The sequence below is a fragment of the Centrocercus urophasianus genome, unplaced genomic scaffold (genome assembly GCF_019232065.1).
Source record: "Centrocercus urophasianus isolate 14NV4802_14NV808 unplaced genomic scaffold, USGS_Curo_1.0 seq_10, whole genome shotgun sequence".
NCBI lineage: Eukaryota > Metazoa > Chordata > Aves > Galliformes > Phasianidae > Centrocercus > Centrocercus urophasianus.
The window spans coordinates 3,016,619-3,030,499 of record NW_024884142.1 but is presented as its reverse complement, the minus strand read 5'-3'; the positions used below and the strand labels follow the sequence as shown (position 1 = coordinate 3,030,499).

General features: G+C 38.1%; 1 protein-coding gene across 4 annotated transcripts in view; it reads right to left on the bottom strand.

Moving 5' to 3' along the window:
- The window catches only part of LDAH (lipid droplet associated hydrolase), a 106,308-nt gene that overhangs the window by 54,419 nt on the left and 38,008 nt on the right, over window positions 1-13,881 (bottom strand). For all 4 annotated transcript variants that reach the window (XM_042811197.1, XM_042811121.1, XM_042810983.1 and 1 more), the window contains one exon: window positions 4,922-5,091. In XM_042811197.1, the coding sequence (XP_042667131.1) occupies window positions 4,922-5,091 (170 nt within the window). The remainder of the gene's footprint in view (window positions 1-4,921; window positions 5,092-13,881) is intronic.

Sequence of the window (13,881 nt, the reverse complement as noted above, 5' to 3'; positions counted from 1 at the left end):
TACGTAACGTGAAACTCTGAAAATTCCTCATGCTCCAAATCCTTATGTTTTATGTGGCAAAAAAATTCAGAATTTTACCATTTATGTTGGTCACTTGACTTCTCAACTTTCACGGTTCCCTGCTCGCTACCTCTACAGCTACAAGCAAGAACAAGACTAGACTGGAGATCAGGCACAAAGTAGAGACCTTTGGAAATCCCTTTAACTTAACATCGAGGTGTTACTACCATGCAGCAATTATGAACAACTTAACTGCTCTGTTTCTCAGCACATGAAGCAGCAAGGCTGAGCAGAATTACTGAGGGCTGAGAGGGAAGAAATCTCTTGCTGTGCTTAAAGGACTGTCAATTTAGCAGTTCCCTCTTTTGAAGAATTAAGAGAAAAGTGAAAATCCATGTAATAGTGAAGAGGGTATGTGAAAATAGATTAAAGAGCTGAACACAGAATCATAGAATCATTTATGCTTGAAGAGACCCTGAAGATCACCAAGTACAACCATCAACCCAACACTACCATGCCCACCACTAAGCCACATCCCTAACTACAGTGTGTCTACTACATTAGAAGATAAAAGCTTGAACATTCCTTCCCTCAGAAAGCAGGTACACGGAGTTACTAAGTAGTTCTCTCTGAAAACAATCACTTAGAGAGGACAAGCCCAGAAAGAGCAAGTAAGTATGGGAGTAACTAAAAAGGAAATGTTATTTTTGTTTTTCAAAGTCTTAGATCTACAGTTTGTCACAAATCAAATAGCAATTTTTATTTATTTATTTTTATTTTTTCATAGAATCACAGAATGGTTTGGGTTGGAAGGGACTTTAAAGATTGTCTAGTTCCAACCTCTGCCATGGGCTGGTTGCCCCATCCAATCTGGCCCTGACTGCTCTCAGGGATGGGGCATCCACAGCTTCTCTGGGCAGCCTGCACCACCACTTTTTTTTTCCCCTACAAGCTCCCTTATTGCTTCAAAGATACAGCATCTTATTTATTTTATTTCATCAGGTTTAATAACTTATGTTCATTACCTCTTGCTTTTTCCAAATAACAGAGTTGTTAGCATAAACACCAAGTTCATATTGCTTGCTTTCCTGGCTATTCCAGTAGACTTACTGATACTGCTGGTGCCTCACTGAGAGAATATACTTCTCCAAACTTTGTAACCTGTTACTACGTGGATTATGCAGCCTGTATAATGTGGACACTGTCAACAAAAGCAAATTTTATTAATTGCTGCTTCAGACTACCTGTGCTTCCTGGCACATGCTCCCAGAAGTTTGCTGTCCATCAAGAACTGACAGAGAACTGCCAAATAGATATAGATACATGTATACATATATAAATGTATATTAGAGAAACAGCCCAATTCTAAGACTAGCTTAAGACATCCATAAGGTTAAATTGACACATCTCACTGAAGGCAGCTGAACTCAGACTCATGATTAAATCTGTGCAAAACAGCATTTGATTCCTTTATTTTTTTTTTTTTTATTCCCTCAACTCTTCAAGGTGAATAAAGGTGAGTGTACATCACCCAGTGCTGTTTGACTATTTTTTATATGTAGAGCTCCTTTATCTGGAATGGACAGACTGCCCAGGAGCTGTGGGGTCTCCTCCTTGGAGTTCTCCAAAAGCCACCTGCATGAGGTGTGAGGTACCCTGGGAGTCCCTGCTGGAGCAGGGTTTGGGCCAGATGGATCAGGAGGTCCCTGCCAACCTCAGCCATGCTGTGATTCTGTGATGTTTTATTAGCTACAATTAGTAAAATCAACTGAGTCCTAATAATATCCTTTTGCATCATTGAGACACAGTAACAATGTATTTGAATTTACAATGTTTTGAATTACACATCACATAAAATTTATTTGCTTAAGCTTACATAAACCCAGAGATTTTAAACCCTCTTTTCAATGAGCTTTTATAAGAAGGGAAATATTTATATTGCATAATAATTTAATTCATTACTGTTAATTCACTACCACAAGGGTGCTACCATTTCAATAGCAACATCACATACATAAGATAAATTCTGGAACAGAATGAATTTTATTAGCTAGGAAATGTGTCAATCTTTTGATTAAATTAACAAAGAAATTGAGTGCTTTAGGAAATAGTAATACCATCAGCAAAGCACAAAGAATTAGTCCAAGTAAGGATTTGTATTTTAGAAGAGAATGCCTGGAGGATGTAGTGTATTTGTAAGTCAGGCTCAAGCTCCAACAACTGTGAAAACAATCTGTTAACTTCTTTCTTCAGTGCTGCCATTTGAATGTAGAATGAAGAAGATTATGAGGTTAAGACCAAGCATCGGTTAAGCTGCAGAGTACATTCCTGCAGTTTTCCATCCACAAAGTGTAAGGATGATTAGTATTTTGAATGCCATGAGAAAAATGTAGAGCAGTCTGACAAGCTCTGAGTGCTCTACTTCCCACAAAAAGAAGACTCTTAAAAGATTTGACGTCCACCATGGTAACTGAAAAGTGTCCTTGGTTAGATATGTACCAGCAAACAGAGCAACTAAGAGCTGCTCCCTGATCCTGAGATTAAGGATGGCATGGAATCATAGGATCATAGAATTGCTCAGAATGGAAAAGACTTTCAGGACATGGGATGGTCTGTCACAGCCATGGATGAATTCTTCCCACTCAAAACAGAATGTTTGTATCCAAACCACTGGGAACGGATCCCGTCCTCTGCCAAGCTCAGGCCTATGTTGGATGGGTCTCACACTGGCAATTCTGGATTCTTTCCTCTTTCAGGAAAAGACAGCAGTGCTCCACAGAAGCACAGAAAAAAAATAAAAATGTTACAGAACTCCACCAATCTGCAGAGCACAGCGCTCATAAAGTTAAGAGCCACCAAGAAGGACAGAAGTGGAGGCAGTACTTCATCCTTGTCATGCCTTCCATGCTCACCAAGTTCCCTCATCACTGCACAGAAAATCTAGTCTACTCTTGGATAGATCATGAAAGGGATTTAAATGGGGCAACAGAAATGAAGCCTGCTGAATGACCATTACTGAATCATTTGAGCACTAAGTTCAATGCATTAACCTCTAGCTCAAAATAATAAACTGTAAGCAATAAAGGCCTTTTAAAAGCAGAGGATTTAAGACCAAAACCAAAGCTCATAGAATAAAAGAATATCACATAAGAACTACACAAAAATAAAATCAAATGATCTAGCTACTAAAATACACATATGTGCTCAAATCTTGTGGGAATCAAATATTCCAGTAAAAACAAAGGGAGAGATGGAAACACAAGTTTCTTATTATCACACTTCATACGTTATAAAACCTAACAGTTAACTTATTTTTGGCAAAGGGACAAAGGTTGCACAACACTCTGGCTTGTACAAATATTTTCTATTGCTAAATGCATCTTAAATGTGGTTTATCGTATAATTTCATGCACACAGTGCACTATGAAGTCTAAATGTATCCCAGAGATACCTACAATGCAAAACATTGATAAGTAACACGCTGCCAACATCCAATGAGCCAAGTGTAAAAAAATTACTCAACAATTCATAGTTCAATTGAAACCAGGTAAAACCATTTTGCAATAAGCACTGCAGAGATGTTGACCAAAGAAAAGTTGGTATTTCTGGACAAATTACTACATATGATATTTTCTAATACACTCCCTCTTGAGAAGATAAAACAATAATAAAATTTATCTCAAAAAAAACCTCCTTGTTTATAATCACAAATACGCTTGGGGAAATATGGAAGGTTAACATATAAGGTTAACTTCATGTTTCACTTTTTTGTTGCCATGTTCTTCAAAGGGAAAAAAAAAAGTTGGATGTGCAGTGGAAACGGTTATAAAGATGTGGAAGAACCAACTCATGCATATGTTAAACACAGACTTTATGCTAACACTGCACTCCCTTCCACTGAAGTGCTTATAAAGTAAAAGAAGAGACAATGATTTAGCAAGAGTGAATACTTAATAACAAATTCAGCATTCTTCATTGACCATCCACGAGCAGAGTGAGTTATCAGCGACACTAACAGCTCTGTCTCCCAACCTGACAGTGTCCTTCCTCATGTTTCCTGCTGCTTCACAGCAAGGAAGAAAATTGTTCAGATGAACAAAGGTAAGAATATGCAGCTACACCTCCAATTCTTCTTACACAAACCAGGACTGTGCTGCAGAAGCACTGGTATCTATCAAAATTTAAAAACAATGCCTTTTAGAGCTGTTCTCATCACAGTTTATTTTATTATTTTCCATATAATTTTCCACCTAGAGCTAGCAATCTACTTTTCTTGAGATCTTTGATCCTTGAGAAGCTCTTATCAAAATCATAACCAGTTTTATTTTTTGACGTTGCAACATAATTTAATATTATAAAAATAATTGAAATTAATTAAAAAACCTTATATCTAGCATCTGTTTACATATTATTTCACACAGAGAGTGGTGAGGCACTGGAACAGGTTGCCCAAGGAGGCTGTGGATGCCCCATCCCTGGAGGCATTCAAGGCCAGGCTGGATGTGGCTCTGGGCAGCCTGGTCTGCTGGTTGGTGACCCTGCACACAGCAGGGGGCTGAAACTGGATGACCATTGCGGTCCTTTTCAATCCAGGCCATTCTATGATTATGTAATGACGATAAGACAACAAGAAAGCCTGAAACATATCTATTGGCATTAATAATCATTTGTACTACGTGGGCATTTTGAGGTCCAGATTTAGAACAAGACCTTCATCCTACAGTAAACTGCTTAATTATATTTTATTTGGCTTAGTTCATTAGCTCATTAATGTTTTTATTTCATTTTAATGAGAACTAGGATTGAAAGCTTGCCTATACATGAATACAGCTTCCACAGGAAAGTCCTGGCAATATTCACAAGCTAACCATGTGCATTGTTTTGCTAACAATGCAACCCCCATGCTTCAAGGTTGATGTACCTGAAGTTCTGATGCTCGCTTCATCATCTCCAGTGTGATGTAGCAACCAATAGAATGAGCAATCAGTACCAGCTTTATATCTTTAGATACGTTCTTTTTAAGGAAGTTCAGCTTATGTTCTACTTGTCCATTAAGTCCAAACACATCCTCCAGCTCCTTAATGTCTGTGTCTGAAACAGAAGAAAAAAAGTCCTTTGTTTTAATAAAAGTTTCAACTACCTCAGTTTTCTCTACTTTTTTTGGAAAATTCTGAAATACAACTTTTAATAATAATAAAAAAAAAAAAGTTAGCAGAGCTGGTAAATGGCAGACCATCATTAAATGTGCAGGCATATACAACTAGCCAGCTAGAAAAGGATACAGCAACTCATGGAGCTTGATGGTTCATCGTCTGCTGCGGTATTTGTTTGGTACAAGGCCAAACTCACAACAAGGGTTCAGCTTAAATTAACCCAATTTTATATTGTAAGTTCAGGATCTAATATAGCAGTACTGCTCAGGAACAAGAGATCCTTCAATCAAGACAAATGATCAGCCATGTTACCATGTGCTGAGGACAGTCAGATACCTAAGGTCTCTTGTCTTAATAAATGCACAGAAAAAAATAATCCCATAGGGTGAGGAAAAATATGGAATGCATATACATCAACATGGAGCAACGGCAATTACACAGATCTAGGCAGGTTATTATCATCACCGATCCAGCTACAAAGAGCATCAGGTGAGAGCTTCAGGTTTCCAGGTCACTGTATGATTTCATTCCTGTTCTGTCAGGGACCTCCCAAAGGAGCTTGGGCAATCACTAACAATGAGAACTTCACCACTTGCTCCCTGGCCAGCCAACAAGACTGGGATAATCCAGACTGTAACAATTTCCAGCAATTAGGGCTTCGTTAGCACTGGCTCATGATGTGGATGACATGGCTCTGAAGTTCCAAGTCTAAGGGGACTCACAGAACTTTAATCCGCTAGAAAAATACTCCACCTGCTAAACTAAAAGGTGTGCTAAGGATACACCACTCCAGTTTAAGCTGGGCTGCTGTATGGAAAAGAATGCAAGAAAAAACAAGAATGAAAAACAAGAGGCAGAAAGCATGAAGGAACTTGTAAGAGAAAGCTAGCTCACAGAGCCCACTTCAGATGTAGCTGGTTTTGTATCTGCAAAGAGGAAGTGGTAACAGACACCTTTCTAACCACCCATTATCAAATTACAATGATTTACAGGTCCTTCAATCTCCGTGCAGTAAATCTGTAATCCCAAATGCTAAAAATTACCAATACAAATGAGTTATGGGAACTCTGGCCGCAACAGTAGTAATTGGTAGCATGAGTTGGCGCTAAACTGCCTCTTCGATGATCTGTATAATACATAATGTTTTGAAGCAAAATAATTGTTTTAGAACGTGCCCTGATGCCTTTTTCCTGAGCTTAAAATATTACCACAGAGGCAACAAGCACATTTTTCTTTAGTATTTCTACTAAAACTACTTATGATCACAACCCAACATAATTTATAGTAGTTTACTCTGAATGAAAAAGACCAAAACACACTTAAGGAATGTAACACTGGATTAGAAGTAATATATTACCTATTAGGCTTTCTACAAGTAATGTGAAACAAGAAGCTTGTTCTATTTCCTGAAACCCTAAGGCCAACACATTGTTTTTAATCTTAGTTCCTATTTTTAGTTAGAGCTATTTTTTATTTATTTATACAGTAGCTTAACCACATGCAGGAGTGGGCTGTCTGCACTGCAAGTCTAATTAAGTGTATATGTAAAACACACAGTAACAGAAAACTAGAAATATAGCGACCTACTGGATACAGGAACAAGTGACAGAGTATGTGACATTGAGTATAACTGTATTGTCATGTGTTGGGTTGAAGAGGCCAATTTTACTCTGTAAACATTATCTACTATTCCCTTACTTCATTTCTCAGGCACTGCCATCTTCAGCAAGTCTTTTAATTTTGGACATTCCATTCATAGCCTTTGGTCTTAAAAAAAAATGGGGTTTAACAAGAATTTCTGCTTCTTCTAGGTTAGAGAAAGGGAAAAGGAGTAAAGTAGGAGGAGAAATCTTCTGGACAACCTCTCCAGGTTCATAAGACTACAGAGACCAAGCAGGAAACAACACAAATTCTATTTGTATTCTTTGTGCAACCTTATGATTTTGAAGCAATTTTATAATACCATTGTCAATACATATGACAGAAAATTATGGATGTCCGGATTAATGGCTGCTTTTCTCAGCAAAAACTCAATATCTGCTACAAACAAAATGCTGAAAGTTACTGCAATGTTGTCAATGAACAATACAGCAAATACTGCCTTGCACAGCCTCAACACTTTCCAAATCAAGGTTATTTGTCTAACAGATAATTAATAGTTTCTTAAGACATTAGATATTTAATTCAATATTTACTTAACCACTAAAATAGCAGTGTAGAGTTCAGGTTAACATACTCAAAATTATTACTGATTTCATTAGTGATGTGCCTACTGAGAACCAGTTTTGTTGCCAAAGTAAGAGTGTGAAAGAGGGGTAAGGGCTGGACAGGTAGGATTAAAAACAGAGAATAAGGGCTTTTTCCTCCTGCCATTTGCTCAGGCTTGAGTTTAGGACTCGAGCATACTGAAAGTGAGTCCTAACAGCCAGTGCTGACTCAATAGAATTGTTCTAGAAGTTTAATACGACTTTTCCTTCTCTTCTGTAACATTGGTTTGTTGCCAAACCAAATTGCATTGGTTTTGCTTACAGAAAATCCACCTTGGATGAGCATGCAGCACAGGGTCTGGAGATGTAACTGTCATCCCAATAGATTCAGCACTGTTGTCAGGTGAACTCCAGTGTCACATAACTCTACAGTGAAATACATATTTTATTTTACATCTGGCCAAACATAAAACTGCCCATGTCTCACGGCAATTTGTGTTTCCTCAGTACAAATGATGTGCTTATAACAGTCCAAAATATGTGGAGCTGGGCCGTGTCATACATCTGAAAGATTTATTTATTTATTTTATGGAATAATATCGTCCAGGGATTATCCAAAGTCAACATGAATTTCTTGGGTGGAGGAGCTTAAATTGGTTCTTTATATAAGCAAACAGACTTGCACAAACACACTGGCAGTCAGCTTTGTGATGGCTGTACATCAGAGGAGGGACCAGAGAGCGAATTACTTCACCTCAGGTGTGGAACAAATGGCGTGGCTGAAATAAAGCTCATTTAAGCTCTTTTCAGATAGTAGAAATTATATGACTTGTACCTTATGCCGCAAACACCCCAGCTGGGCCAAAGCATGTGATTGTAAGACTTTACTTAGCTGAACTGTATTAAAAGAAATACTGTATTTCTTTATTTTCTTTGGCAAAACATCAATCTTCTGATGTGCTTTTGGAAAAACAAATGCACAATCACTTTAATGAATCTCTTCTTCTGACCTCTGCTAAACCCAGTGTCAGAAAACAATGACAGATTAAAATAAAGTGTTTGCTCTGAGATTAGTCGACAAGTTAATCTTGCTGGGGAAGAGGACTTCACTTTTTAGCAAAAGAACAGAGAATTTTGTTTGTTTTTCTGCTGTGTATGCATGGGAAATTCTTAGGGAAAAAAAAGAAAGCACATCAGTTACATGAGCAGCCTTTATACTGTAGATTCCTGAAATTAATAATTATTCAGAAATCATAGATTTTCTTTTCCTTCAATGATTCAAAAAGATACTGGAGGCAAGATTTTCCAGTGCTACTGTTAAAGCTCACACACTTCGTGCATGTGTGTGCACCTCCCTAATTTCACAATGGAATGCTTGTACATCCAAATGCCCCGCTACCCTGCTCACAGAGGATAACAGCATTGCAGCCAGGTATGCAGACACTCATCTGACTGTCAGATAGCGACTCTAAGTCTGCCTCAGGATCCATTCATATGTGAGGTCTGGGAATTGCTCAGGAACAATGAGGCAAAATATACTTTTATTCTGTTTTTCTGAGAAAGGGAAGAAGATAAAGCATCCTAAAAATTATGAAGCAGAAAAAGAAAAAAAAAAAGAACAAAAAAAAAACACCCACACAAACTCCCCAAGTTTTTTGTCCCTAACACAAATACATGTAGCATCTTTTGTGCCAAGACAAAAGGCTAACCACATCACTGACCTGGTATAAGCATGGGATGTTCCACATAGCTTATAAAAAAAAAAAAAAAAAAATCCTGCTTTATGAAGAAACAGAACAAGCCAATCAGAAATCATAATTAAAATAACAAATGAAATGACCATTCTTTTTGCTTGGTTATTAAGCACCTGAAAACCTCCTTGATTCAGAGTGTTCCACTTAAGACTCATGTTGTTGTCTTGCCTAAATCACAAAATGAAAGGAAAAAAAAAAAAACTTTTTTACTTTCTTCACTTTGCTTGTATTTAATAAATTAATCATAGAAAGGATGATAACTCCATGGGAAAACATAAGACAGAGCAGCACCTTTTACATCAAGTTCTGAAAACGGCACAACGCTTTTTTCTATAATATCCTACTGCAAGTCTGGCAGTAGAAAAGAAAACACCTCCATCTGCCCTACATGGAAGGGATGAGCAAGAAATCCCAGACACAAATGTTTCTATGAGCAGGAGACCAATGATCCCTCCAAGACAGAACAACAAGGGTTTTACTTTTTCTTGACTTCTGGGGACATACTGCAGTGATAATGACACGATGCCACTGACTGTGGAACCCATAGGTGGAACCATAATGTTACTGTGAGTGAGACCCATAAGGAGTTGTAAGATTGTGATTATACCTGTCCTGAATAAAACCAAGGGGCTGCTTATTGCCTAAAAGGATGATTAATCTAGGAGGATTCTCATAAGTACTGACAATGCAGCCTACATATCCTTCTGCATTTGGTAGCTGGCTTTTCACAGTTGTGACCTATAACAGGGGGCTTAGCAAAGAGGAATAGTGAAGTTCCAGGAGGAAAATGCTGCCTGTGACCTTGTAACATTGACAGTGTCAATACAGAGGACAGGGCCACTGAATCAGCATCTGTGTGAAGAGGTGCCATGAGGGAAAGCAAAGAAAAATGCCCCCCCAGTCCTGTATCTGCCCCTTCACCAGTCATTTACTCTAGAAGGCAGCACCAGAATATCTAAGGACAAACTCTAATGGACTTAGAATGTGGCCAAGAATTTTCAGAATTTTACAGAAGTACATGACTGGAAACTGAGTTCAGAGCTGGAAAGGAGTTCACCTCTTCCTCTCTTACATGGCTCTCCTTTCAGTTGGATGATGCTCCCATACTGCTTCAGTGAATGAGAAAAGTTTCAACACATGAACATGCAGTAAATTCATGGGAAGTATCAAGAGGAAAAAAGGAAACCAGGAGAAGATACTGATAGCTCAAAGATAATACCAAAGCTTAGGAAAGGGAAGGTACATGGCATCACTGTGACCAAGCCAATAGCTCAGGAGGGCTAGCTTAGGGTCACCTTAGGTGCATTCCATCTTCACAGACCATAAGTGAACATAACACACTGGACCAAGCGTTTTAGACTTTTCCAACACAACCTATACAAACACTGCGGGGGAGGAGCAGCAACTGGGACTGTGTTACTGCTGTTTAGATGGAGCAGTCAATGGAAGGTTTAATCTTTGCCTTCACATGGTGATGGACAGAAAGCTGCCCCGTGACTAAATTATCTAGGAGGATTACTTGCTAAACAGGGCTGCACAGTCACAAGTCAAATTCTGTAAATCAAAGAATCCATGTGATTTTTTTGTTCTTAAAGCAAAACACAGTAATTTGTTACCAGTGGATGATGCCATTTCAAAATGTTTAAAGAGAACTGTATGCTTAAAAATGGAGCTTTCCGGTTTGTGGGTCTAAAATGAGAAAATCTTTTAGAAAATACATCTAAAGATATATTGCTTGAAGCCTGAATGCTTCACCCAATCTTTCATTTGATTACTGAACCCTGGATAATTTGTATCAGCGAGTGATAAAATGCCAATGAAATGGGATGGAAACCGTGAAAGAATGTTCAATAAATACTGAAGAACTCCTACTGACACCAGGAACCAGGTTTTAAAGCATTGTGTTTCAGATTAACCCCTAGACCTTCATCTGGCCCTGGTACCCTCAGGAACTGTTCATGCAACTTTTAAGATAAACATACCGCTCATTAGTGTTTATTGGAGTAATTACTTTTTGTAAAGGTATCCTCTACAAATAAATTACCATTTACTCAAGACACTGTAGTGGTCATTGGCATTATTTTCTTTATTAGAAAAACAACAAGACCTTAGTTTGTAAATTAAAACTACCGATTTCCTTTGCTATCTATATATCTATTGCTGGGATACTTTATTTAACATCTAATTTGCTGTCGAAAGGAAGCTGTAGCATAATTAAAATAGTACTGGTGTAGTCTGACAGAATGGACTAACGTAACATACACTAAAAACAACTTTGATTCAAAACATACAGAAGTATGTTGAACTTCCTAAATGAAGAATTGCTGAGATACTTCTTTTTATTTTGCATTCCCAGTCTTGCTTTCCTCTGGTGAGAGCAGCAATTACTGAGTATAATGAGATAACAGCCAGCACAAGTGCAGAGACGAAGTTGTGCTGGTTGCTTTTAACTTAGGCAAAGCAAGCAACTTTAAGCAGTGTTTTATTGTGAAGCTCTATGCCAATGTTCACTTCCATTATCATTTTTACATACATAAACCAAATTTAATACCCATGATAAATGGATTTTTCTGTATCTGAATGACAGCACTTCTGCACCTAAATGACTGTCAAGCTGAATAACTGCAGAAAGTGTATTTTATAAGAATTTTCAATGTTTTTATAACAAAAAACAAAAACAAAAACAAAAAAAACCCATAAAAAAACAAAATAAAGCAAACAGAACTTGAGAGAGAAATGGTTAGAGAACCACCAATGTATAGGAGCAAATCTACATTTCCATCATAAAGCTACTTCAAGGAGCAAAAGCAAAAAGGTCTGAAAAGATGGGAAGCTGATTGTTCATGTTAAACTCCTTGTTTTCTGGATACTTTCAACCTTCAGGAAGAAGTATGCCATGAGGCGTGCACTGAAACATGGAAGGACTCCACAGTGAGCATGAGCATTAGGATGGGTTTATCGTACCAGTAGCATGTGTCCAAACAACACAATGAAAAGCTTATAATTTCCATTATCTGGCTGAGCTAGGTTGCAAAAAATCAGTCCAGATCCAACAAATCCCACTTTCATGCCCCCAGAAGTCTGTTTTCCTCGCTCTGCCTGGCAGGTGATACTCCTTCAGATGTCTACCTTGAGTGTTTCCCTTCGGAATACTCATTCCACATATGGTCTGAAATATCACCCAGTTTTACAAGGGTAAATGTTTTTTACTGGTATTTGAATTATCTTGCACCATCAGCCTTGATGCATGTGATGTATGAGTCCATCCAGGAAAAACACACGCACAGGGCGTTGCTCCCTAAGGTAGTTCTGTACTGCAAAGCACATTAGTATCAAGACCTTTCTGAGTTCGGCCAGATCTAACATCTTCCAATTTCACATGGTGAAAATTCAGTCTTGAAAAACTAAAGCACGGGACTTTCTTACTGAATGAAGCAACAAAAAGCAACTTCAGTAAAAAAGCACACTTCAACAACTTGTGTTGGCACAGGTTGACAGTGGAAGAAAACTAATACGATGACATGCTGCACATCTTCAAGACTGTCTACATATAGCATGACAATGAGAAACAAAGAAAGGATAGTTGCAATTGTATGAGCGTTGAACAAAAAATATTGGATGTCATTTAATAGGAATGGATTCAGTAGGTGTACGATAAATAAAACATTGCACCATAGTAGGTAAGTCTAACAGTCACACCTATTGAAAACAGCACTTCAGAAGTTTGGGAAGTTTAAACAGATAGAAGTAGAGAAACAGAGGCTGAGAGCAAATAAAGGAGAGCCGAAGCTTGGAGCAAAGACAGACAGCTGGCCAAGGAAGACAACCCGTGTTATTCCACAGACAGGGAGTAAAAAGAATTATTCTAGAAGTGGGAGAAAACGGCAAGGAATACAGCATGGAATTAAGAGCGGGGAAGCAGAACAAGTGAGCAGCTAAGAAGGCAACTGGATAGACAGCTACACAGTAACACAAATAACAATATGGGATTTGTACCTTACAGCCACATACAGCAAGGTGTAAGTGAGCAGATCAATGGGTGACATTTGCTGAAGCACTCAACACTTTGCTGAAACCACGATAAAATTTTTGGTTTGTTACATCAGCCTTAATTTCTCTAGAAAATCCATCCCCAAATTATATTTAGAACTGATACAGACAAAGACTGAAATGTTCAAATAAGGCTAACTAAGTCTTGGAAGTAATACTAAAATAACAAGACTGCATTTCCTACCGTAGTGGCACTAGCTACCACCATGGCATTTGGATGACATTTAGGAGAACTTAGGGCTTTTTCTTTACTCCTGGATATATTTGTCTCAGCTGATACTACACTGACAGAGGCATACAGGAAAGTGGAGGTTTGTATCTTCATTTATTCACAGAAATGATACTAAATTTAAATTTAGTAGCTAGACTGACCAGCTGAAGTAAGCAGGTCCAGATGATATAATAACACTGACCAGAATCCTTCTTATTTTAAGGAGCAAACGACCCACTTAGGCAAACATAACACTGTTCCATCTTTAACTCGTATTCTTCAAAAATGACAGATCGTAAGAAGTTTTCAAAATTGTATCTCAGATTCTGTGGTTTTGGCTGGGATAAAGTTAAATTTTCTTTGAAGAGGCTTGTATGATGCATTTTTAATGAAAACAGTGACAACAGCACACTGGTGGTTTAGCTGTTGCTGAGCAGTGCTGCACAAAGCCAAGGACATTCCAGCTTCTCACAGAATCCTGCCAGTGAGGAGATGAGGGGCACAAG